This window comes from Aquarana catesbeiana, linkage group LG04 (assembly GCF_042186555.1).
Source record: "Aquarana catesbeiana isolate 2022-GZ linkage group LG04, ASM4218655v1, whole genome shotgun sequence".
In the NCBI taxonomy this organism is placed as follows: Eukaryota; Metazoa; Chordata; class Amphibia; order Anura; family Ranidae; genus Aquarana; species Aquarana catesbeiana.
The window spans coordinates 305,717,386-305,742,070 of record NC_133327.1 but is presented as its reverse complement, the minus strand read 5'-3'; the positions used below and the strand labels follow the sequence as shown (position 1 = coordinate 305,742,070).

General features: G+C 41.4%; 1 protein-coding gene across 1 annotated transcript in view; it reads left to right on the top strand.

Annotated features, from left to right (window-relative positions):
* Window positions 1-24,685, top strand: part of COL9A1 (collagen type IX alpha 1 chain) — a 196,953-nt gene that overhangs the window by 2,430 nt on the left and 169,838 nt on the right. Inside the window, exons 3-5 of the mRNA XM_073626742.1 lie at window positions 817-894; window positions 1,189-1,321; window positions 3,258-3,654. Of these exons, the coding sequence (XP_073482843.1) occupies window positions 817-894; window positions 1,189-1,321; window positions 3,258-3,654 (608 nt within the window). The remainder of the gene's footprint in view (window positions 1-816; window positions 895-1,188; window positions 1,322-3,257; window positions 3,655-24,685) is intronic.

Here is a 24,685-nt window from a genome sequence, read left to right as displayed (position 1 = left end):
GAAATTGGCTTGATTCCCCCATCAGCCTAGACAGTGTTGATGCAGGAATCCCTCCTGCTGGGCTATTGTCTTCTCCTGTCAGGGGGTCGGGGGCGGGCAGGGGAAGCTGCCCCTGCCAGGAGAAGACTGTAATTATCACTGACGCCTATAGCAACCACTAGTGATAATCGTAATTGAATCCGGCAGGCTGGTTGTACCCAAGTTAATTGGTTGATTAACTTGGAACATTCAGCCTGCCCATTAACGGTTAGAATCTCAACCGATTAAGTAGGAACTGATTAACTCCATCGATCAACTTGGTACATTCAGCCTGTCTATTAATGGTTTGAATCTCAGCCGATTCAACAGGAACAGATCAACTCAATTAATCAACTTGATACATTCAGCCTGCCCCTTAACGGTTCGAATCTCGGTCGGTTCCTGCTGAACCTGCCGAGATTCGAACCACATATGACATATGACAGCTTAACTTCCTGTATTCTCTACCTCTGGACTGTTATCAGTTAGCATTGGTACCTGTTATCTCCATGTACTTCAAAACAACTTCCCCTATTATAAGAAGAAAGAGAAATGTTATGTAGTCCTAACAGTGTTATGTAGTCCTAGCTCACTCCCTGTCCTAGGGTGTCTACGCTGCTCAGTGCGTTTGTCAGATTAGAAAAAGAAGTGTGTTAATGGAAGGATTACCAGGTAAGAGTGAAGACGAATGCGGCCACTACATCTGAGGACCGTAAGATGAAAAACTATTGATTTTTGTTCTTAACTTTAGATATGCGGTAAAGCTTGCTTCTGACGTGAATCAATATCTTGTTTCAGGATTCCCTTTCAATCTAAAATTCAACAACATACAGCACACATGCCCACCCCTTAATGGTGGACAGGATGACCTTCCAGGTAAGTGAAGAGTGACTTTAATGGTAAGCAGTTTTGTACATCTGTAGACCAGGGGGAATGCATTTTGGATAGACAGCTCCATAACCTATTCTCGTTAGAAATTGTGACGTTTCCATCCTTGCATTCTGTAAGATGTTAAATAAAGGCTGCTTCATGGTTGTCCAATTTTCAACCCCCATGACAATTTTGTTTCAAAGTAAAAATGAATGGCCATCAAAGGCTCTGCAGATGCAAGTCATTAATAGTTGTTTATCTCTTCCACCATAAACACGAGTTTACCATTTCCTGTTCTAGGCTTTGATCTGATCTCCAAGTTCCAAATTGACAGAGCTGCCTCTGTCGGGGCTATTCAATCAGTGGTGGGTACTTCTCCCTATCAAGTAGCCTATCAGCTGGGGCCCAATGTTGACTTCAGAATCATGACAAGGTGTGTATTTTCATAAATGGCATATTTTTTATTGAATAACTTTAGAACTGGTAAAAGACACATCAGAGTAAGATGTACAGTATGAAACCAGTATAAAATCAAAATTCCCTGGAGAGATTTTTTGTTATCTGGGTGGCAAGTTTGATTATGTACATCTAATTAATGCTGTGGTTTTGGTTTTAGCATCCTGCTTTCTAATTAGACTAGCTATTTAAAAGGAATTTTGCTCATATAAGGATAAATGAAAACATAGTTGGCTTACAAAACAAAACATACAAGGCAACAATGTATTAGATCTGTACAAGCACACATTCATGAGTTAAATGTATTTCATTTCTTGGGAACGAGCGCTCTCTAGTGACAAGTTGGATCACATACAGGCATGTGCAGTCGCTGTTCACATATGGTAGTGCTGAAAAATCTTGCTAGATATTCGACATATGCACAGGGTTCCTAGGCTTCTGCTGCTGTTACTGTTGTAGAAGTTACAGCTTTATTTAAACCATCCATTTACAATCATAATACACGTATTGCAGTTTACCCAATTAAAATATTCAAACAAGATGCCTTGAGCACGTTTCAAGATTTCAATTTATAATTTTATTGTGATGGAAAGTAAATGGTAAGATGCTGACTAGGCTAATATGGGTTTTATTCACATCAAACAATTTTAATTTGTGGAAAGATATATATTTTAGCTAGCATTGTCTTCATTCTCTCCGATTTAAAGAATATCTCTATCAAGAAACGTTAGTAAATTTTATGTAGCTCAGTTCCACAATTCCAATCTACTACTACAAAGATACCCTCATACAGGCTACATTGTCCAGAAATACCTCTTTCCATGGCTGACTACACTACTTCTGCTCAAAGGTGATGAGCCAAACACATCTGCTATAGATTTTAGAAAAAAAAAAAGGCATTTAAGAGGTCTTTCAGATTAGGATTAGCTCCCTTCATGCAGACCTCCATAACCACTGGCCAAGGTTGTGGGGAAGAGGCCCTTGTCCTTATCAACATGGGTTTCTCCTGGCAAAGTACCCTTTCCATGCTGAGTCCATGTGACCTGGTATAGTTCAGGAGCAAAGGGGGCACTTACCCACCTCCTTTGATCTGGCCTGCCAGGTTTTGTGCTTGGGTAAAGGTCTGCCATGGATTTTGGGGGGGTACTCCACTCCTGTTTCCCTTAAAATCTATCCATATCTGGTGTGGAACATGAGGGGTACCCCATACTGTTTTATTTTTGCATGGAGTCCCTCTTGACACCCCTCATTTTTTCTCCTTTTCACATTGCTTTGAGCTGAACTTCCTTTTTTTCATCTCTCCAGATCACATTCTATACATATTTTTATGGAGAGTTTACTAGTGAGCCGCAACCACTGACACTACACCCTAAAGTAATATCCATAAGAAATAGATTGTCTGTAGTTGAGTGTGTTTTAAGGTTATTTATGGCAAAGACAGTTCATATTCACATCTGTTGTATAATCTAAACACAGTAAATTGATTCAGGCTTTGTTAATTTGTGTGTATGTGGCACAATTAATACATTCAGTGAAAAAACCCTTTAGCCCATCTAAGGGTTTGTGTACAGGTGCATTGGTGTCAAATGCCAACCTTTAATTCAAGCACAACAGTGCTCAATTGCATACATTGGGATTGGAATCACAACTGGTTTGCGTTGTAATCAAACACAACTTAATATCCTGCATCTAGAAAAATGCCATGCAAAGCAGGTCAATGCAGTCTCGGTAACCCACATTGCACCACTTTAGTAAATAGGAATTTGCTGACCTGCATTTGATGTGTTTGAAATTTAAATCAAATGATTAAAAAAATGCCCATTTACACAAACCCTAATGGAGTCTTATATATACTCTGCATTACATTTTGTCCAATGACTAACTAGCATAGTGACAAATATTATATTCTATAGGCACATCTATGGTAGTGGACTACCAGAGGAATATTCCTTTATGTTTACTTTCCGGATGAAAGAAAACTCAAAGAACAAATATTGGACTATCTGGCAAATTGTGGACTCAGAAGGGAAGCAGCAAGCTTCTATTAATTTCAATGGCCCTAAAAAGGCTCTTGAGTTCTCATACAAAGGAACAGATGGAAGATTGAACACCGTCACTTTCAAACAGCTCCCCTTTTTGTTTGACACCAAGTTTCACAAAGTACTTTTCAGCGTGGAGAAGTCTAAACTCACTCTTTACATTGACTGCATCAAAGTGGAATCATTCCAGCTGGTTCCCAGAGGAAAAATTAGTGTAGATGGCTATACTATATTGGGAAAACTGAAGAGTAACCATGAAGTATCTGTGCCGGTAAGTGTCAAAGACATTTTGTTTATTTTCTATTGTCATTTCATTGTCATTGTCGATTGTTTAAAAGACAACGAATTCGATTTGTTAAAAGATTCGAAAATGTGCACCTAGCAGAGTGAATTTTAGCGAATAATGTGAAGTTGGGTTCACTTTGATTTCCTAATCATGTGTGAGAGAAATGAAGAAAAAAAAAAAAGATTTTTCTACTATATGATAGGGTTCTCAGAGTGTCACCTTTTTAAATTATATACTTTAAAAAGTGAACATTCCCCTTGCTAAGAGAACAGACTCAACTCCTTTAGCAAACCAATCCCACCCCACTATGTCTGTTTACCACTGTCATTCATTTAGCTTTTATAGCTCAAGCTCAAGCCTAGGTATGATTTTTATGGAATAGTTACATTGGTCCAAGTTGGACCAATGTTAGTATGCATATCTCACACCTGAGTGCATATTTCATATCTCTGGAAGCTGCAAATTACATTATTAGTTAGTGTTACTACAGTGATAGTTGGGATCCTGCAGGCTTTGTGACAAGTGGCTGCCCTTCTGCACTGTAACCACAGGGGGGTGCTCGCTCAGCACCACCACCATTCGTAGAACACCTTGAATTTTTTTTAAATGAATACAGGCATTCTCTGATTGGACTAGGTGGAGATCAGGACACAGCCTCTCCACCTTATCCAATTAGAGGACTGTTCGTATTCACTGGAAAAAATACAAGGCGTGCTGTGAGTGGCAGTGGCGCCCCCCTATTGTTACTCTGTAGAAGGGCAGCCTCTTGGTACAGGATCCTGAAGATCACTGCTATTACTGTAGTAGAGATGACTACTACAGTGAGTGTCAGCTTCCACAGCAATCACTCAGGCATGAGATATGTATATTTACATACATGAATATGTATGCCTACATGTGTACATTGGTCCAAGCTGGAACTATCCACTAAAAATCATACTTAGGTTTAAAAAGAGATTATTTGATTATTTCTTTCTGGCAACCAATTTAAAAAAAAAAATATTTAATTTCCTTTATTACACCCAGTGCCAGTGATATACGCTTAGAGCTCAGAGATACACATTTGCTTTATTCACTTGAATTATATTTTTACTTTTCATTTACTTTCAGTTTCTGGTAAAAAAAAACTAAGCTAATGTCCTCTTTCTTTAATGGAGTACATTGTTAGAACATGGCAAACTAAGATCCAACTAAGATGCATTTCACAGCTATAATACTACTTTGATAACATTAAGCTAAATCAATTTCTAAAATATATTTGAGAAAGTATAGCTTCTATTTAAATCTGCACTTACCACTATTTGTATCTAATATGGCCTGATAAAATTACCCCCAGCCAAATAAAATAAAATACAATTATTGCTGGCCTATCTGTGAAAACAAATGTCTTTTCATGATTTTTATTTTCCATCCATATATGCAGGGATTCAAATCTTTGCCCTTCCACATATCCCTGCCCATTTCTTGGAATACTGTAACTTTGCTAGTCTAAAATAGTTTCCTTATGTAAATTTTGCTATGAATCAACACAATCCGCACAGTGTAGTGGAAGAAGTTGGTACAGACACACTTGGTACAGATTTTGTTGACTGAATACTAGCTACCACCTAACTTCAAAGATGTTTGTAAAATAAAGCCTTCCTTTCTGTTACAAATAAATATTTCTTGTATAAATATGAACATAAAATATTATTATTTTCACTGTACAGTTTTTTTTGTCTTTATAATTTTTTTATGGTAACATAAAGAGAGAGAGAGAGAGAGAGAGAAGGGGAGAGGGAGAGGGAGAGAGAGGGGGAGAGAGAGAGAGGGGAGAGAGAGAGAGAGAGAGAAGGAGAGAGAGAGAGAGAAGGGGAGAGGGAGAGGGAGAGGGAGAGAGAGGGGGAGAGAGAGAGAGGGGAGAGAGAGAGAGAGAGGGGAGAGAGAGAGAGAGAGAGAGAGAGAGAGAAGGGGAGAGAGAGAAGGGGAGAGAGAGAGAGAGAGAGAGAGAGAGAGAGAGAGAGAGAGAAGGGGGGAGAGAGAGAGAGAAGGAGAGAGAGAGAGAAGGGGAGAGAGAGAGAGAGAGAGAGAAGGGGAGAGAGAGAGAGAGAGAGAGGGGGGGGGGGGGGGAGAGAGAGAGAGAGAGAGAGAGAGAGAGAGAGAGAGAGAGAGAGAAGGAGATAGAGAGAGAGATTTTGTAATCCAGTTGTAAATGTTATTGTTAGTTCTAGCAGGAGTAAAACTTTATTTTAAAGTAAAGTGAGGAAAGGTAAACCCTCTGTCTGATTTGTGTTGTTGCTGGTGTCCTGCTTTCCCAATGACACAATTTTCCTCATTTATCACCCTTCCTCTTTCCATTCAAAAATAAGAAAAAAGTAGTTATAGTTGGAAATGTGGCTGAAGATGAGCTTTAAAAATACAAACAGAATCATATTTCTTTGGCTTTGCTATTGTCCACCATTTTGAAATTGAGGTAATACCAGTGGATTTTTATTGAGCCATGCTGTAAAGCTCACCATACATGTTACAATCTAACTGTATAATTTTTACATATCTAACTTTACATTTTTCAAATAGATTTTATTATGAGGACCTGCTTAAACTATCTAATCAATTTGTATTAATTCAAGAAGGCACTTGGCCCACTTAGTTATTGGTAGATATAAAAAAGACTATGCAGTCAGATTGTAATGAGGTTGGTGAACCTCAACCTAGGAAGATTGACATTCCATATGGGAGAATTCACTAAGTGGGTTTTTGTTCTAAACCAATGAGTTAGACTTGGATTTGCATAGAATTTCCAAATCTATTAGAGCGGGTTTGCAGTTTTCCCAGAAAGCTATGTTTTTGGAGAGAGTATATGCCTGTTATTTGTTGAGAAAACTCCTTTCTACTATTTATTTACTACTACACTGGTGGTATGAAACGTGTGTCATGCAATGTTACTTGCAGAAAATAACATTCACTATCAATTTAAAAAAGAAGTATGGGTTTGTTTTTTTTTCCCCATCATACTTACATAGGTAGATGCCACATCGGTCCAATGCTGCATCTGTCCCCCAGCGTACACCACCGATGGCTTGGTTCTCACAGCTCCCTGAGCAGAGAGCTGGTGACTGTCAATCAGCATCTCTCCGCTCTGTTCCTCAACGCTCACTGGAGCACTGAGCTATGGAAGGGTGGGGAGCGGCCGTCTTAGCCTCTCAGCAGCGCGCTGAGAGGCTAAGATCGGTGTCAGTCCAGGCACCTGGCGGATCCAAACTTCCATTGTCGGGATGACGCGGTGCCCGGACTGATTTCTGTGACATCAGCAAAGAGCAGACTTCAGACCGATCTCTGCTGAAAATGGGTCACTGGACTGCAAAACGAATTGCACTCCTGTGATCCATAGGAGAAGTACAGTCAAACGAGCTTAGGCTGGACTTCTCCTTTAATGTTTTAAGTCCATACAGACCAACTCCTTAAAAAAAGTAACAATTAAAAGTCAGCAGCTACAAATACTGCAGTTGCTAACTTTTAATAATTGGACACGTACCTGTCCCAGGGTCCAGCGATGTGGGGGATCGAAGCCCCGCTTGCCTCCCCCTCCGCTTGACGGCACCGGCATTCTAACTGTGGGCGCCCGGCTGTGGCTTCACAGCTGGACACCCACTGCGCATGCGCAAGCCGCGCGCCGTGACTGGCCGCACAATCATCTGGGACCGGTCACGTGTCCCAGATGATTGCCTAGAGGGAGGGGGGAGAGCTAATCTCCCTTCCTGTGCCGAGGGAAGTGACGTCAGGAGCCCAGGCGCTGAAGGAGGCAGATTACGAGGGACCCCCGAGCAACAGGCATTAAAGAGGTGAGTAAAAAAAAAAAATTTTCTCCAAATGTTTTTTTTTTTTTTCATGCACATTAATGATTTTTTTTTTTGGGTGGAACACCACTTTAAAGGATAAGTTCACCTTTGGGAGCATTTTACACCTTACACCCATATATAGGGTGTAACATGTAACATGTTGCTGCAGGCTACAGTTTTCGCTACATGCGACAGCTGTAGTGAGAGTCTGCAGGAGCCTGACATTACACCCATGATCTACTGATCACAGGTGCAATGCTCTGCAGGCTCCTGAGGGAAAAAATAAACATTTTTTTTTTCTGTGGAAATATGTGCATTCATTGTTTGAATAACTGATTAACATGCATTTATTACAATATGTAGCAAACTGAATGCTATGAAACAGGGGTAATATGTCAGGTCATATCCTTGTCTCACTGATCTTTACATCTTTTAATCTTTGAAACTCATCTCTTTGGCATTGTTATTAATTCAGATCAGATAATATGTACAGAACATACAGGAGGGAGTTTTGAAACTAATCTTAGCCTGAACATTCATTGATTCCTACTTTTCCTGCAAGGCCATAATATTAACCAGACAAATGCGATGTTCATGGATATTTCAAGTTTAATAATACTTTTCAGTATAAAACAGATCTAATCCATACATATGTCAGACTGCTAGGGGTGTTTTAATAACTCCTAACAGCTAACCCTCCAAGTCACAGATCCTATTTAACAATGCCCACCAACTGCTGAAAGAAAAAACCTCCAAGCAGTGGATACGTCAGATCCTGTGGCTGTGAATGACATCTCTTGGTCTCCCTCACTAAATGTAGACTAATGCCTGGTACACGCGATCGGACTTTCCGACAACAAAACCGTGGATTTTTGTTCGAAGGATGTTGACTCCAACTTGTCTTGCATACACACGGTCACACAAATGTTGCCCAACAATTACGAATGTAGTGACGTACAAGATGTACGTGATATCTCCATTACGAACGCTAGTTATATCTCCGGCTCGTACTTGATTCTGAGTATGCATGGACTTTTGCCCGACGGACTTGTGTACACACAATCAGAAAGTCCAAAAACAAACATTTGTTGGCGGAAAATTTGAGAACCTGCTAGCCAACATTTGTTGGCGGAAAATCCAACAACAAATGTTCGATGGAGCATACACACGGTCGGACTTACCACCAACAAGCTCACATCCAACATTTGTTGTCGGAAAATCCAATCATGTGTATGGGGCATTAGGGTCGGGGTCTCCCACGTAGGCATATTTAGTCAGTAACATCAGCGATATCCCTGCCCCTTTTTTTAACGGCCAGTAAATGAACGAAGCTGGGGAATGTCACTGGTTTCTAGGTGATGCGGTGGATGCTGGAAACTTCTGATTCCCTAATAACCACCAATAGGAAGCTGTTCTATATAGTGGTGGTAGAAAGCACTTATATACATGACACTTGGCTCCCATTAAATGAACAAAAAGGTCCTTTTGGATGAATGTCTGAATAGGCAAAGTAAAGTCTGAACCTGTGATCAGACCTAACCTTGAGCTCATCCCTACTAATAAGTGATTGGCCTGAAAAAAGTGCAAGATGTTGCAGTGGTCCACTGGTTGAATGCTTGGACTAAGTCAGTGAAATGCTAAGTAAGGAAACGCATTACAATCTTAGACACTGCACCTTTAAAAACAAGTCTATAACGGCAATGCCCATATTTCCATACTGACATATCACCTTTAAGTTTTACGCATACAAGAAAGTGTTCCAGTCAGCAATCATTGAACACTTGTGTGAAGTATGCTAGAGGTTTACAGATTTAGACTGCAAACATTCCACGTTAAGAAGCCAATGTGCCTTTAATCACTTGTAGAAAATTGAAAATAGGGGACTTGTGTCGTCTGCCTTAATACTAAATTCCTCTGAACTCTATTAGAGGAGCTAGAATAGAATAGATTCTTTATATCCCAAGTCATAAGCTGGTTACTGCAAATACAGAACAGAAGGCTCTTAGTATCACAATGAGGCATATATTAAGAAATATACATTTAGGAGCAAGAGAAGCCATTATGTCTTTAAACTACGGATGCATATTTTCTGGTTTAGCACTGTAAATTTTAACAATATATTAATCTGTTACCAGGATTACTTAACATATTTTAAAAGCATTTAATAATGTATATTTCCAAGCTAAATATAATAAAATTAAGTTGAATAGAAAATTCTATTACACAACATATAAAAGGGCTCCTAGTTCCTAACAGCACTCTGTTGTGGACAAGCAGATTTGTGATTTTGTGACTTTTTGATTAACTAATGCCTACCAATGTCCACAAGGTGGCAATATTGAGCAGAGCTACACACTTTACCAACATGTAACACAGCTGAGCTACTGAAGAGCGCTTAGAGAGGTAATTAAAACTGCATTTGACTTTAAAAATGCCTTAAAAAAAAAAAAAGGTAAATAATGTATATAATCAAAGAACAGGTGAGATTAAAGAAAAAAGTTTTATAACTTAAGAGATACCAAATGGGTTTTTGGTCATTTCTATTTGAACTTTTTTTGCAAACATTTATAAATTTGTTAACTGATCTTTTAGTTATTATTATTATTATTAAAAATAAAAAAAAAATCTTTCTTTTACAAATATATATTATGTGGCGCTTCCATGTTAGATTGGTTGCAGAGCATGTTTAAAGCCCAGCACTGCCTGCTTGCTTATTGGAGTATTTTAGTGAATAAGGTAACGTTTTGTCCAATCTTCCAAACATATGCAAATGTACTTTTTTAAAATTTCTGTTACACAGGTTTGGGTTTGTAAAAGTGAATGCAGCTTTACCATGTCTACGAAGGGCTGTATTCATGAAAAAAAATGTAGAGCTATTTGTCCTGTGAAATTGCATGTACACACTGTGCAAATGGAGGGAAAATCAAATTTTCTCTCATGAATCAAGAAAATACCACATCATGGCCACTAGATGTAGCTGATGATCATAGGAAATGAATACTAATTTACTATGATTGTCAGGTCCATCTAGTGGCCAAAATGTGGTATGTTCCTGAGCCGATCTGTTTTTCATGAATGAATACCATTCAGCTTGGAGAGAAAATTGTCTATTAACATTCAGTTTTGCCTCCAGTCTTACTGACCGAATGTATCTACAGTTTCACAAGATAAATAGCTCTGTATATGTTTAAGAATACACCATTAAGTAATCATTCTCTTCTATACTCCTTCAGTCAATCAACCTCCTTGACTTCATTTTGTCTATTCTATGGGGCTAGGACTGCATTTACATTTTGAGAGCATTTTGGCACAAAAATCTGATGCTTTAAAGTGTAACTCTATGCAAAATTCGTATTTCCCCTAAGAAAAGATCAATATTTTATTGCCAAATTTGTAACGACATCAGCCCATTTTCTCCCTATAGCAGTGAATAGTAGAGGTAACACATTGGAGCGTCCACCACTGCAAGTGCTGACAATGCCCGCAAATGTAACCCCACACCAAAGAGTACTTCCTCTGTTAACATAGGAATGCTACCAGTCCACTGCTACTACACAGACAGAAGGAATGACTAGTGAGGTCTCAGTGGTCATAAGATCACAAAGAAAAATACAGGAAAAAAATGGACTGATAGTTGGAGCGCTTCAGCTGTGTTTCATATTTATTTATTTATTATAGGTACTTATAGTGCATCATCAATTTACACAGCACTTTACACACATATTGTACATTCACATCAGTCCCTGCCCTCAAGGAGCTTACAATCTAAGGTCCCAAACTCACATTTATACATACATACTCATACTAGGGCCAATTTAGACAGGAGCAATTTAACCTACCACCATGTCTTTGGAGTGTGGAAGGAAACCAGAATACCTGGAGGTTACAGGCACAGGGACAATATGAAAAACAAACAAAAGATTTCCCAGCACACTTACCAGCCAGCCTGCTGGTAGAACATGCAGGCACAGGGAGAACATGCAACCTCCATGCAGGTAGTGCCATGGTTGGGATTCAAACCAATGACCCTAGTGGCGCTATGCAGAAGTGCACTTAACCCCTGTGCCATCCATAGTAGACTCATAATCTAACTTAAGCCCCACTTATTAACAGGCCACACCTTTAGCCACACCTCTGATGCTTGAGGAACAATTCTTCCTCCTCTGATCTTTTCCAGAGGTGAGTGGGCCTCAGTGAAGCAAAAAGCAGTCCATGCTGCCCAGCACTTGCTGACTGTCATTCAACAGAGAAGACTGAGGACATCTAGTGACAAAAAGAGGAGGCCTGTGAATGCTGCACAATGCACTGGAAGGTCTAAGGAGCAGAGGCTTGTAATGCACACAGTGCTCTGGACAGTCAGGAGGCCTGTAATACACACTTGGGCAGCATTTATAGGCCTCCCAACTGTCCAGAGCACTGTGTGCATTACAGTGCTCTCGACATTCAGGGACCCTGTAATGCACACATGTGCAGCATTTACAGGCCCCCCGATTGTCCAGAGCACTGTGTGCAATACAGGGCTCCTCAGACCACCCTCCAGAACACTTTGCAGTATTTATAGGCCTCCCGACTGTCCAGAGCACTGTGTGCATTACAGGCCTCTCAGAACACCCTCCAGAGCACTGTGCAGCATTAACAGGCCTCCCGACTGCCTAGAGCACTGTGTACATTACAGGTTTCTTCAGACCACCATCCAAAGCACTGTGCAGCATTTACAGGCCTAAAATTATTTTAGTTGACTAAAATACGAATAAAAATAAAATGTAATTTTAGCCAAAAGACTATGACTACAACTAAATTGAAATTTGATGTCAAAATTAACACTGATGAGTGGAAACGCTCCAAAAAGCCCCAAAAAAGTGTGCAGGAATGTAAGATCCCGCTATGTGAAGATGTGAATGGGGCCTGACAGCTGGGTGTCTCCATCCACTCCCTCCTATGTACTTGTATAATCATGGCTATATATTATGCAATCTGATTGTACCATTTCCTTTAGATTTACCTGAACTATGGAATAACTGGACCCACCTGAACAATCCATTCAATTTGCACCAAATCAGGCAGGCCCTTGCACTACATAGCTGATGGGAGATCTAAAGGAGATTATACAATCAGATTGTAATGTGTATGGTCACCTTAAAATGATTGTAAAGTCTCATTTTTTTTTCGATTAAAATAACAAACATGTTATATTGACCTGCTCTGTGCAGTGGTTTTGCACAGGGCGGCCCAAATCCTCCTCTTCTTGGCTCCCTGGCTGGAGTTCCTGGCCCCTCCCTCCTGTTGAGTGCCCCCACAGCAAGCAGCTTGCTATGGGGGCACCCGAGCCGAGCTGCAGCTCCGTGTATCCATTCAGACATGGAGTTGCCATTGGGCCCCGCCCCCTCTCTCTCCTAATTAATTGAGTTTGATTGGCAGCAGCTGGAGCCATTGGTGCTGCTGCTGTGTCTCAGCCAATAAGGAGAGAATGTCTCGGATGGCTGAGGCACTTGTGGATATCGCTGGATAGAGATGGGGCTCACGTAAGTTTTATGGGGGCTGAGGGGGGGGGGGCTGCTGCACACAGAATGCTTTTTATCTGAATGCATTGAATGCATTAAGGTTAAAAAAACCTACTGTCTTTATAACCACTTTAAGGGAAGAAGTAGGTGGTGGTATAGTAATGAGGGAGGTGTGATCCAGACTGATAATACATAGCCCATCACACCCTTTTCTGTGATGCAAAAACACAGAGAAGGATGTGAGCTGAGCTACAGGAAGTGGTGGAAGAAGAAAGAATGTTTTCAAACTAAGACAGAAACATGATATTTCAAACCTTTTTTTGGATAAGGTAAGTGAGAAATAAGAACACTGCAATTGCTGGGCCAGAAATGATATTATAAAAAGGCTTTTATTTATTATGAAATGTGAAATTCTGCCCGAAAAGGTGAACTTATCCTTTAAATCTCAGCTGGGAGACTCATTATTTTTGATTTTACACAAAGGCGGGCTTTAACACAAGGATAAATATTTGGCTCTCACCTACAATAACTGTCTTTCCTTTATGAAAATAAGGATCCTCCGTTGTTAGCTTTGTGAATAAAACTTTTATGGAGGATGAACTTTGAGCAGCACATAAAAGAAATGATTAAAAAAGCAAACATTTTATAAACAGAATATTGCTGCAATGTGTATATAAATGGAACTTTCTAACAATGTTTGTCTGCAGGCTTTGCTTATATAGGAACCAGTGTTACTGCAACAGAGACCAGGACTCATTGTGCTAGGGGGCTCCGATCTGTGTTATAGGAATGTTGACATTGCTTCTGTAGAAATAAACATGTGGCATTGTTTATACCTCTATAGAACGGGGCTGTATAAACAATCCTGCTGATTTTTTTCACAGGCTTCTTTTAGGCCCCTTTCACACAGGGCGGATCCATTTTGACGGACTCTGCTTGCTCAACGGGGGATCCCTCAGTTGATCCACGCTGAACAGGCAGATGACAGGTCCTCTCCGCTCACTGTGCTGAGACAAACCTGTCAGAGCCCTCTATTTGGAAATCGGATGAAAACGTTTTTCATCTGTTCCCATCTGATCCAACGCATATGACTATTTTCAGCAGGTCTTGTCGGATCGGATGCCAGGCAGGTGTCAGCGGACACATCTCTACTGATATCTCTCCTCCCCATAGATGTCAATGGGTGGCACGATTAGATCCGCCTCCCGTACAAGTCAATAGGTGGCCTGATCGGATCCGCCTGAAAAATGGACAGGCGGATTCGATCAGTCCGATCGTGTGAAAGGGGCCATAGGGTCCCTGTTGACAGGTTCTTGTTCCCATTAGAACTACGTTTTCCTTCACACAAGTCAATCAGAATGCAAAATCAGTCTGAACCAAACTAATGCAGTTTAGGAAGTCAACTGCATGTCCATTGACCTGTGAAGAAACCCTGAATGGTCTCTTGGAAGCATCTCAAACTTATCTCCAGTACAAGTGGAATGTACCTGAATTCAAGATGTACTTGTCCCTTGACACTTGCCCAAAGTCTGTTGACACTAGCACTTATGGAGCTGCTGTAATTTCTCCTTTATCAGTATAAAAATGCTGCTGGAATGTTTATAGAGATGAGGCCTGGGTTTAGGCTTACTTTGGGTCGAGCCAGATCCTGCCTGTTGGTGGTTTGTGGTCTCGGAAAACTAATAATGGATTTCACCAGACTTGCTGCTTTGTTACCACAATTTAGTGCAAGGAAATTGCATTTAGGTAATCTTGCTTAGAAGGCTCAGTAATGGGGGCTTTGTCAAGGGCCGTACACACGATCAGAAAATCGGGCAAAAAATACTGCTATCAAAGCAATCATATGATAATCTGATGGTTAGCTTTCGAGAGCTAATCACAAATACAAATACAATACATTACATCACTTCCAAATTTTTATTGTGTTGTACAAGAATTTTCATAACTTTAGTAACCTCTTAATTTTCTATATGGAGACTAGAATGCAAAAAAAATTGGTAATTCGTCCAATAATCTCACTGTGTGTACGAAGCTTTATGTTTCTCTCACTTAAAAACGTGGGTGTAGAGCAGCCATAGTTGCAGTGTATTGGGAAAGGATAGGGAAAGCTGACAAATGGTACAGAGATTAGGCCCTGTTCACACCTGAGCGTTTTTCAGCTTGTAAAAACACCCAACAAGCAAAATGCCATTCATTTCAATGGCACCTGTTCACATTTGAGAGTTTTGTCTCATTATTATTGGGAGTTTTTTTTCTTTTATTTTGTAGATATTTTGAAGTCAGTGGTTTTGTTGCCAGGCTTCCCTAAATCAATAGTAATTAGTTTTAGGGGCAGTATTTTGGGGAATTCATTCACTTTGGGGGTATGTTTTGAGTTTATAGGACCTTTTATGTTAAACAGGCTTTTGTTTTAGGGGTGGTATTTTGGAGTTTTGGTTTTTTAGGGGTTTATTGATTTTTATTTTATATTGATTGGGCATTTTTTTTATGTTTAGAGGGCTCAAAAAGCAGCATACATTTTGTTACCAAACTGTTCTGGTCACTGCCTTTTGTTTGTGGCACATCTTTTGAAAGAAAAAACCTCCCACAAAAGTAAAAGCAAAATCAGTGTGCACCAAAATCACCTCACACTATCACCCATATTCACTGCACCCCCCATCCCCATAGTAAGAATACAAGTTTGGCATACCCTGCTTATTGTTTTGAAATAAAACTGTCCTGCTGCTGACCAATTTTACACTGCTCTATTATCTGCAGTATCCCAAATCTAGTATTAAAACCCCAGCCTTTTTGTCTCTAATAAATTTAGGCCTAAAATTGCTATTTAAAATTGCCCAGCTGCTGGCCGATTTTACGCTGTTGTGTCATCTGTGGGCACTCCTACCTTTGCCCTTTGCATCTAGTAAATTTGGCCTATATTGCTGTTTAAAATTGTCCTGATTGTTGGCATGGCATAACCACCAGTCAACACACATTGGTAGTTAAAAGAAATTGAATGATCATAGAAATAAGGTACAAAAAAAGAACAAACTACACACCTCTGCCATTGCAATATATTTTTATTTAGCAATAAAGGAAACACACTTCAGCCCTACCTGGAGACTACTCCTTCTTGACATGTTTCGCCCTTTTTATGTTGCTTCAACAGTAACACTGACAATACAAGTATCCTTTAAATAACATGCTTATGTGATTCCTTGAGTCTGTACATGGTGTTATACCATAGTCCCATTAACAGTTTTAGTGACAGAATACACAAGTAGCACATTTTTGCCTCTGGAATTATTTTGTATTTCTTTTTCTTTCTTTTTTTTCCCTTTGCTACAGCTGTATGCAAATGTGGCTTACAATGATTCCTTTTATTTTTCAAAGAAAAGGTCTTTTTTAGGTTGGTCTGGCAGCTACACTTTTTCATCAAATGGTAATAGGCCCACTTTGACAAGCAGAAAGAAATTGACCAGTGGTTCACTGAGGCTGGCATTTTAGGGAGAATTTGCCAAAATATTCTAGAGGAAAAGAATGTGTGCGGGGGTTTAACTACAGGAATTAATTCACTGCAGATGACACAAGGCTAGGCCTGAATTTACTAACTTTTAAGAACACAAGCTGAGGCTTTACTACCAGAAATAAAATATCCGTATTTATCTGCGTATAATATGCAAATTTTAAGGAAAAAACTTTTAGGAGGGAAGTTTAAGGAAAAAAAACTTACATTTAAATGCCCATCAATGCAGCCTTATCAGTGTCCATCTTCAGCCTTGTCCATCATTGCAGAATGATCAGCGTCCATCTGCAGCCTTGCCCAGTCTGATTGCAGCCTTGCCCAGTCTGATTGCAGCCTTGCCCAGTCTGATTGCAGCCTTGCCCAGTCTGATTGCAACCTTGCCCAGTCTGATTGCAGCCTTGCCCAGTCTCATTGCAACCTTGCCCAGTCTGATTGCACCCTTGCCCAGTCTCATTGCAGCCTTGCCCAGTCTCATTGCAGCCTTGCCCAGTCTCATTGCAGCCTGATCGTTGTTAAAATTAGCACCGTCAAGATACACAGAGTGGAAGTCTTATGTTCTTGGATCCTCTCGGCTCCTCTCGCAGTCCCGCCCAGTCCCGCCCCTTGTCCCGGCTCCTATGATGGACATAACATCGGTCCAATGGCGGGACTGGGTGTGACTGCAAGCGGAGCCTAGAGGAGCCGAGCCTAGCTGAGTACACAGTACACTCGGCTATGTGTATTTCGGCGGCGCTCGCTCCTCTCCCCCTCACAGTCAGCGGGGATCGTGGGGATCGGTGTATAACACGCACCCACTATTTTCACCTGACTTTAACCTCCCTGGCGGTTTTCCCGAGTGTGGCTCGGGGTTAAAATTCAGTACCATTAGCGGTAACCCCGAGCCACACTCGGGATCGCATTGCAGGATCCTGGGGCGGCGTTACTTACCTTGTCCCCGGGATCCTGCGATGTCTCCCGCTGTGTCCGAGGGCTCCGTCCTCCTCCGAAGCCTCTCCGTGCCAGGCTCCGTTCCCTGCGAGCGGTGCGACGCACGGGGGCGGAGCCTGGCGGCAAATTCAAAAAAATGTCAAAAGCATAACACATACAGTACTGTAATCTTACAGATTACAGTACTGTATGAAATGATTTCACATCCCTTTTGTCCCCAGTGCTTTGTCCCATGCCCTACATGCAATTTTACATGATATACACTGTTCTTTCTGCCTGGAAACTGGAGATTGTCCATAGCAACCAAAAAGTGTCCCTTTACGTCAAAAGTGGCTTTAGACCAGCTAGAAAACAGCGATAATAAATTAGAACACTTGCAGAATTGAGCGATAGTGAATTGTGGGGAAATTTATTTTATTACTATTTTTTTTTTTTTTTTTTTTAATTATTTATTTTTATTTATTATATTATAATTTATGTTTTTGTGTTTCAAACTTTATCATACCCGGGATATCTACTAGACTCTGGTTTGGACAGATTTAAGTGTGTTATTGTTAAGATTTACAGACCTACAATATAAAACGCCAAATTTCCATGCAAAATAATGGTACCGCTTTCAGCACCTAAAATCCGAAATAATCATACCGCCAGGGAGGTTAAAGGGGAAAAAATGTGTGTTATACGCCGATACATACAGTATTAAAATAATACTGCAGAAAATATAACAGTGTAAAATTTGGCCAGCAGCAGGTCTGTTTTAATTAGAGATAATAGGCTTAACTGGGTAGTAGTTTTAGTTTATCTATTGGGTAGGAGGTGCAGGGAACATGAGTGATATAATTTGAGTTGTTTTATGTGCACACTGTTCTTGCACTTGCCCACTTTGCTAAGAAACACCTTGCAAAAAAAGCAGTTTCACCTAAAATAAAGAACCTGCTAACATAAAATAAAAAACACTATATCCCCAAAATACTGCCCCTTAACCACTTGAGCCCCGGACCATTATGCTGCCTAAGGACCAGAGGTCTTTTTCCAATTTGGCACTGCGTCGCTTTAACTGCTAATTGCGCGGTTATGCAATGCTGTACCCAAACGAAATTTGCGTCCTTTTCTTCCCACAAATAGAGCTTTCTTTTGATGGTATTTGATCACTTCTGCAGTTTTTATTTTTTGCGCTATAAACGGAAAAAGACCGAAAATTTTGAAAAAAAATGATATTTTCTACTTTTTGTTATAAAAAAAATCCAATAAACTCAATTTTAGTCATACATTTAGGCCAAAATGTATTCGGCCACATGTCTTTGGTAAAAAAAATGTCAATAAGCGTATATTTATTGGTTTGCGCAAAAGTTATAGCGTCTACAAACTAGGGTACATTTTCTGGAATTTACACAGCTTTTAGTTTATGACTGCCTATGTCATTTCTTGAGGTGCTAAAATTGCAGGGCAGTACAAACCCCCCCCAAATGACCCCATTTTGGAAAGTAGACACCCCAAGGAAATTGCTGATAGGCATGTTGAACCCATTGAATATTTATTTTTTTTGTCCCAAGTGATTGAATAATGACAAAAAAAAAAAAAAAAAAAAATATTTACAAAAAGTTGTCACTAAATGATATATTGCTCACACAGGCCATGGGCCTATGTGGAATTGCACCCCAAAATATATTCAGCTACTTCTCCTGAGTACGGGGATACCACATGTGTGGGACTTTTTGGGAGCCTAGCCGCGTATGGGACCCCGAAAACCAATCACCGCCTTCAGGATTTCTAAGGGTGTAACTTTTTGATTTCACTCTTCACTGCCTATCACAGTTTCGGAGGCCATGGAATGCCCAGGTGGCACAAACCCCCCCCAAATGACCCCATTTTGGAAAGTAGACACCCCAAGCTATTTGCTGAGAGGCATATTGAGTCCATGGAATATTTTATATTTTGACACAAGTTGCGGGAAAGTGACACTTTTTTTTTTTTTTTTTTTTTTTTTGCACAAAGTTGTCACTAAATGATATATTGCTCACACAGGCCATGGGCCTATGTGGAATTGCACCCCAAAATACATTTAGCTGCTTCTCCTGAGTATGGGGATACCACATGTGTGGGACTTTTTGGGAGCCTAGCCGCGTACGGGGCCCCGAAAACCAATCACCGCCTTCAGCGTTTTTAAGGGCGTGAATTTTTGATTTTACTCTTCACTGCCTAACACCGTTTCGGAGGCCATGGAATGCCCAGGTGGCACAAAACCCCCCCAAATGACCCCATTTTGGAAAGTAGACACCCCAAGCTATTTGCTGAGAGGCATGGTGAGTATTTTGCAGCTCTCATTTGTTTTTGAAAATGAAGAAAGACAAGAAAAAACTTTTTTTTTTTTTCTTTTTTCAAATTTCAAAACTTTGTGACAAAAAGTGAGGTCTGCAAAATACTCACTATACCTCTCAGCAAATAGCTTGGGGTGTCTACTTTCCAAAATGGGGTCATTTGGGGGGGTTTTGTGCCACCTGGGCATTCCATGGCCTCCGAAACTGTGATAGGCAGTGAAGAGTGAAATCAAAAATTCACGCCCCTTAGAAAGCCTGAAGGCGGTGCTTGGTTTTCGGGGTCCCGTACACGGCTAGGCTCCCAAAAAGTCTCACACATATGGTATCCCCGTACTCAGGAGAAGCAGCAGAATGTATTTTGGGGTGTAATTTCACATATTCCCATGGCATGTTTGAGCAATATATCATTTAGTGACAACTTTGTGCAAAAAAAAAAAAAAAAAATTTGTCTCTTTCCCGCAACTTGTGTCGCAATATAAAATATTCCATGGACTCGACATGCCTCTCAGCAAATAGCTTGGGGTGTCTACTTTCCAAAATGGGGTCATTTGGGGGGGTTTTGAACTGTCCTGGCATTTTATGCACAACATTTAGAAGCTTATGTCACACATCACCCACTCTTCTAACCACTTGAAGACAAAGCCCTTTCTGACACTTATTTTTTACATGAAAAAGTTTTTTTTTTTTTGCAAGAAAATTACTTTGAACCCCCAAACATTATATATTTTTTTAAAGCAAATGCCCTACAGATTAAAATGGTGGGTGTTTCATTTTTTTTTTTCACACAGTATTTGCGCAGCGATTTTTCAAACGCATTTTTTGGGGAAAAAACACACTTTTTTAAATTTTAATGCACTAAAACACACTATATTGCCCAAATGTTTGATGAAATAAAAAAGATGATCTTAGACCGAGTACATGGATACCAAACATGACATGCTTTACAATTGCGCACAAACGTGCAGTGGCAACAAAATAAATACATTTTTAAAAGCCTTTACAGGTTACCACTTTAGATCTACAGAGGAGGTCTACTGCAAAAATTACTGCCCTCGATCTGACCTTCGCGGCGATACCTCACATGCATGGTGCAATTGCTGTTTACGTTTGACGACAGACCGCCGCTTGCGTTTGCCTTAGCGCAAGAGCAGGGGGCGACAGGGGTGCTTTTTTTTTTTTTTTTTTTTTCTTTATTATTTTTTTGCTTTTTTATCTTATTTTTAAACTGTTCCTTTCATTTTTTTTTTTTTTAAATCATTTTTATTGTTATCTCGGGGAATGTAAATATCCCCTATGATAGCAATAGGTAGTGACAGGTACTCTTTTTTGAAAAAATTGGGGTCTATTAGACCCTAGATCTCTCCTCTGCCCTCAAAGCATCTGACCACACCAAGATCGGTGTGATAAAATGCTTCCCCAATTTCCCAATGGCGCTATTTACATCCGGCGAAATCTAAGTCATAAAATGCTCGTAGCTTCCGGTTTCTTAGGCCATAGAGATGTTTGGAGCCACTCTTGTCTCTGATCAGCTCTATGGTCAGCTGGCTGAATCACCGGCTGCATTCTCAGGTTCCCTGTTGAGACAGGAGAGCCAGAGAAAAACACGGAAGACGGTGGGGGGGGGGGGCATTCCCTCCCACGGCTTGTAAAGGCAGTCTAGAGGCTAATTAGCAGCTAGGATTGCTTTTACATGAAAGCCGACCGCTGGCTGAAAAGAATGATACCAAGATGATACCTAAACCTGCAGGCATCATTCTGGTATAACCACTCAAAGTTGTGAATGGCGTACCTGAAGACAAAAAAATGGTTAACAATAAAGCACAGTAAACAATAAAGTATAAATAATTACATACCTGAAAAACAAACATGATAAAACATAATAACAATAACAATAACAATAACAATAAAACACTGCAGAATAGAATACAGTAAAAAAAGAGCAGAACAATAGAGAGAGAGAATAGAGAGAGAGAACAATAAAACGACAACTATTTTTTTTTATTTTATATATATATTTTTTTTTTTTTTACACTTTTTTTGTAACTAACTTTTATAACTGTAACCGGTTCCAGGTTCGGGTCTCTCAAAATGCGATGGCATCTTGGGAGACCCTGTGAAAGTGTGCCTAGTCTGTGCAATGCTGTACCCTACGCTAATACTCAACTAGTGTATGGTAGCGTTCAAAACATTCACCAATGCAAAGACCAGGATTGTCAGGACAGGAGGGACAATAATAGCGGGTGTCACGCCTATATCCGCGTTTGCTGCAGACACAACATCTTTTTGGGGGGGGTTCGTTGGGTAGGGGTACTCGGGAGCACATAAAAATGCCTCTCATGCAGCCGACTGCATTTCGTTGGGGGATGTGAATGGGGGAAGTACGGGCGCTGCAGAAGTGGTGGGTTCCCAATTAGGATTGGCGAATGCAGCAGGAAGGGCACTATGGGCACGACGGGCCTGTGTTTGTCTTTTTGGTGGCAGCGGGACACTACTTGTGCTTGCCACCTCACCAGCTTGAACTGCACTTATGGGACTCGCCACGTCACCAAGTGTTACTGCAGTGCTGGTTTGACTACGACCGGGGTGTACTAGGCCGCTGGTGCTTGCCAGTTCAATAAAAAGCTTCCAAAAAAACTGTTAGCGATCGCAGGGATCAGGCCTGACTCTGCGAACGCTGCAGTTATGCGTTTAGTGTTTTGTAAGTGACAGTGATCGATCGATACTGCACTTGGGTGGGCTGGACTGGGCCGGGCGGAGGGGCAAAACGCAGGTGCTAGCAGGTATCTGGGTTGATCCCGCTAACACTGCGTTTTTGGGAACCCTAAACTGCTGGGGACGCTAGTATAGATCTGATCTGATCGGATCAGATATTGATCCGTTCAGATACTATACCACTAAAGGAGGCGTATGCTGCGTGCGTGGGTGTTAGTGGTACTGGCGCTAACCTGACGCTGCCTGGGGCCGGTGCTTGCTAGTTCACCAAAATGCTACCAAAAAAACTGTTAGCGATCGCAGGGATCAGGCCTGACTCTGCGAACGCTGCAGTTATGCGTTTAGTGCCTTGTAAGTGTCAGTGATCGATCGATACTGCACTTGGGTGGGCTGGGCTGGGCCGGGCGGAGGGGCACAACGCAGGTGCTAGCAGGTATCTGGGCTGATCCCGCTAACACTGCGTTTTTGGGAACCCTAAACTGCTGGGGACGCTAGTATAGATCTGATCGGATCAGATATTGATCCGATCAGATACTATACCCCTAAGGGAGGTGTACGGTGCGTGCGTGGGTGTTAGCGGTACTGGCGCTAACCTGACGCTGCCTGGTGCTTGCTTGACAGTTCACCAAAATGCTACCAAAAAAACTGTTAGCGATCGCAGGGATCAGGCCTGACTCTGTGAACGCTGCAGTTATGCGTTTAGTGTTTTGTAAGTGACAGTGTTCGATCGATACTGCACTTGGGTGGGCTGGGCGGAGGGGCAAAACGCAGGTGCTAGCGGGTATCTGGGCTGATCCCGCTAACACTGTGTTTTTGGGAACCCTAAACTGCTGGGGACGCTAGTATAGATCTGATCAGATCAGATATTGATCCGATCAGATACTATACCACTAAGGGAGGCACATGCTGCGTGCGTGGGTGTTAGCGGTACTGGCGCTAATCTGACGCTGCCTGGGGCGACGCATATCACCGCCGGGCGATCAGGGGGCTAAACCTTTATTAGGTAATAAACGGCGGGTGCCCTGACACTATAAAAAATAAACGAACTAACCTGCGTCACCCGTAACGGTTATACGGTGATCAGTGGTGAAAGGGTTAACTAGGGGGCAATCAAGGGGTTAAAACATTTATTAGGTAGTATATGGGGGTCCCTGTCACTATAAAACGCTGACGGCGAACCTAAATATTTACCTCACTAACTAGTGTCACCAGCGACACTAATACAGCGATCAGAAAAATGATCGCTTAGCAACACTGGTGACGGGGGGTGATCAAGGGGTTAAAACTTTATTAGGGGGGGTTAGGGGGGTACCCTAGACCTAAAGGGGGGTAATACTCACTGTCCCAACACTGTAACTGTCACAAACTGACACTATGCAGTAATCAGAAAAAAAAAAAAAAAAAAAAAAAAAAAAAACCTGCTGGTGTCAGTTTGTGACAGGGGGGGGGGGTGATTGGGGGGGGATCGGGGGGCGATCGGGGGGGGGATCGGGGTGTTTTGTATGCCTGGCATGTTCTACTGTGTGTGTGTGTGTTGTGCCTTCACATTGATGTCTTCTCCCCTCGGCGCTGGAACGGAAACTACCGAGCCGAGGGGAGATGACATCATTTCCTTTGCTGCTGTTTAGCATACAGCAGCAAAGGAGTGTTCCCATTGGCCGGCGGCGATCGCGAGGGGGGGGCCACGAACGGATGGCCTCCCCCTCATCTCGGATCGCCGGGGAACAGAACAGGACCGCCTCGGGCGGCGGGGGGGGGTCCGATCGGACCCCCCACCCGCGAGAGGCAAATCACGTACATGTACGTGATTTTGCCTGCCCGTGCCGCCTTGCCGACGTAAATCGGCGTTAGGCGGTCCTTAAGTGGTTAAACAAAAGCCCATTTTAAAGAGAAGCCTTGAAGCAATAAAAAAAAAAAGAAAAAAATCAAACAAAATAAAATGAAAACCAAAAGAGCCCACAGTAAAAAGAACAAAAAAGCTACCAATTAGAATTAATCTACAGTTCCCTAAATAACACTAACCTCTCCCTAAGCAGTTTCTCCACAACAGTTTCCATTAAAGTAATACTATGGCTGTTCTATGCCCCCACTTTGAGGGGTCGTTCACACTTGCTCTGGTTTCTGAAGAATGATGACTGGCAGTGAGGAGACATTTGGGTTGATTAACTAAAGGCAAATACACTGTGCGCTTTGCACTTTGCAAGGGCAGTTGCTCCAAAGTTTAGTAAATGAAGT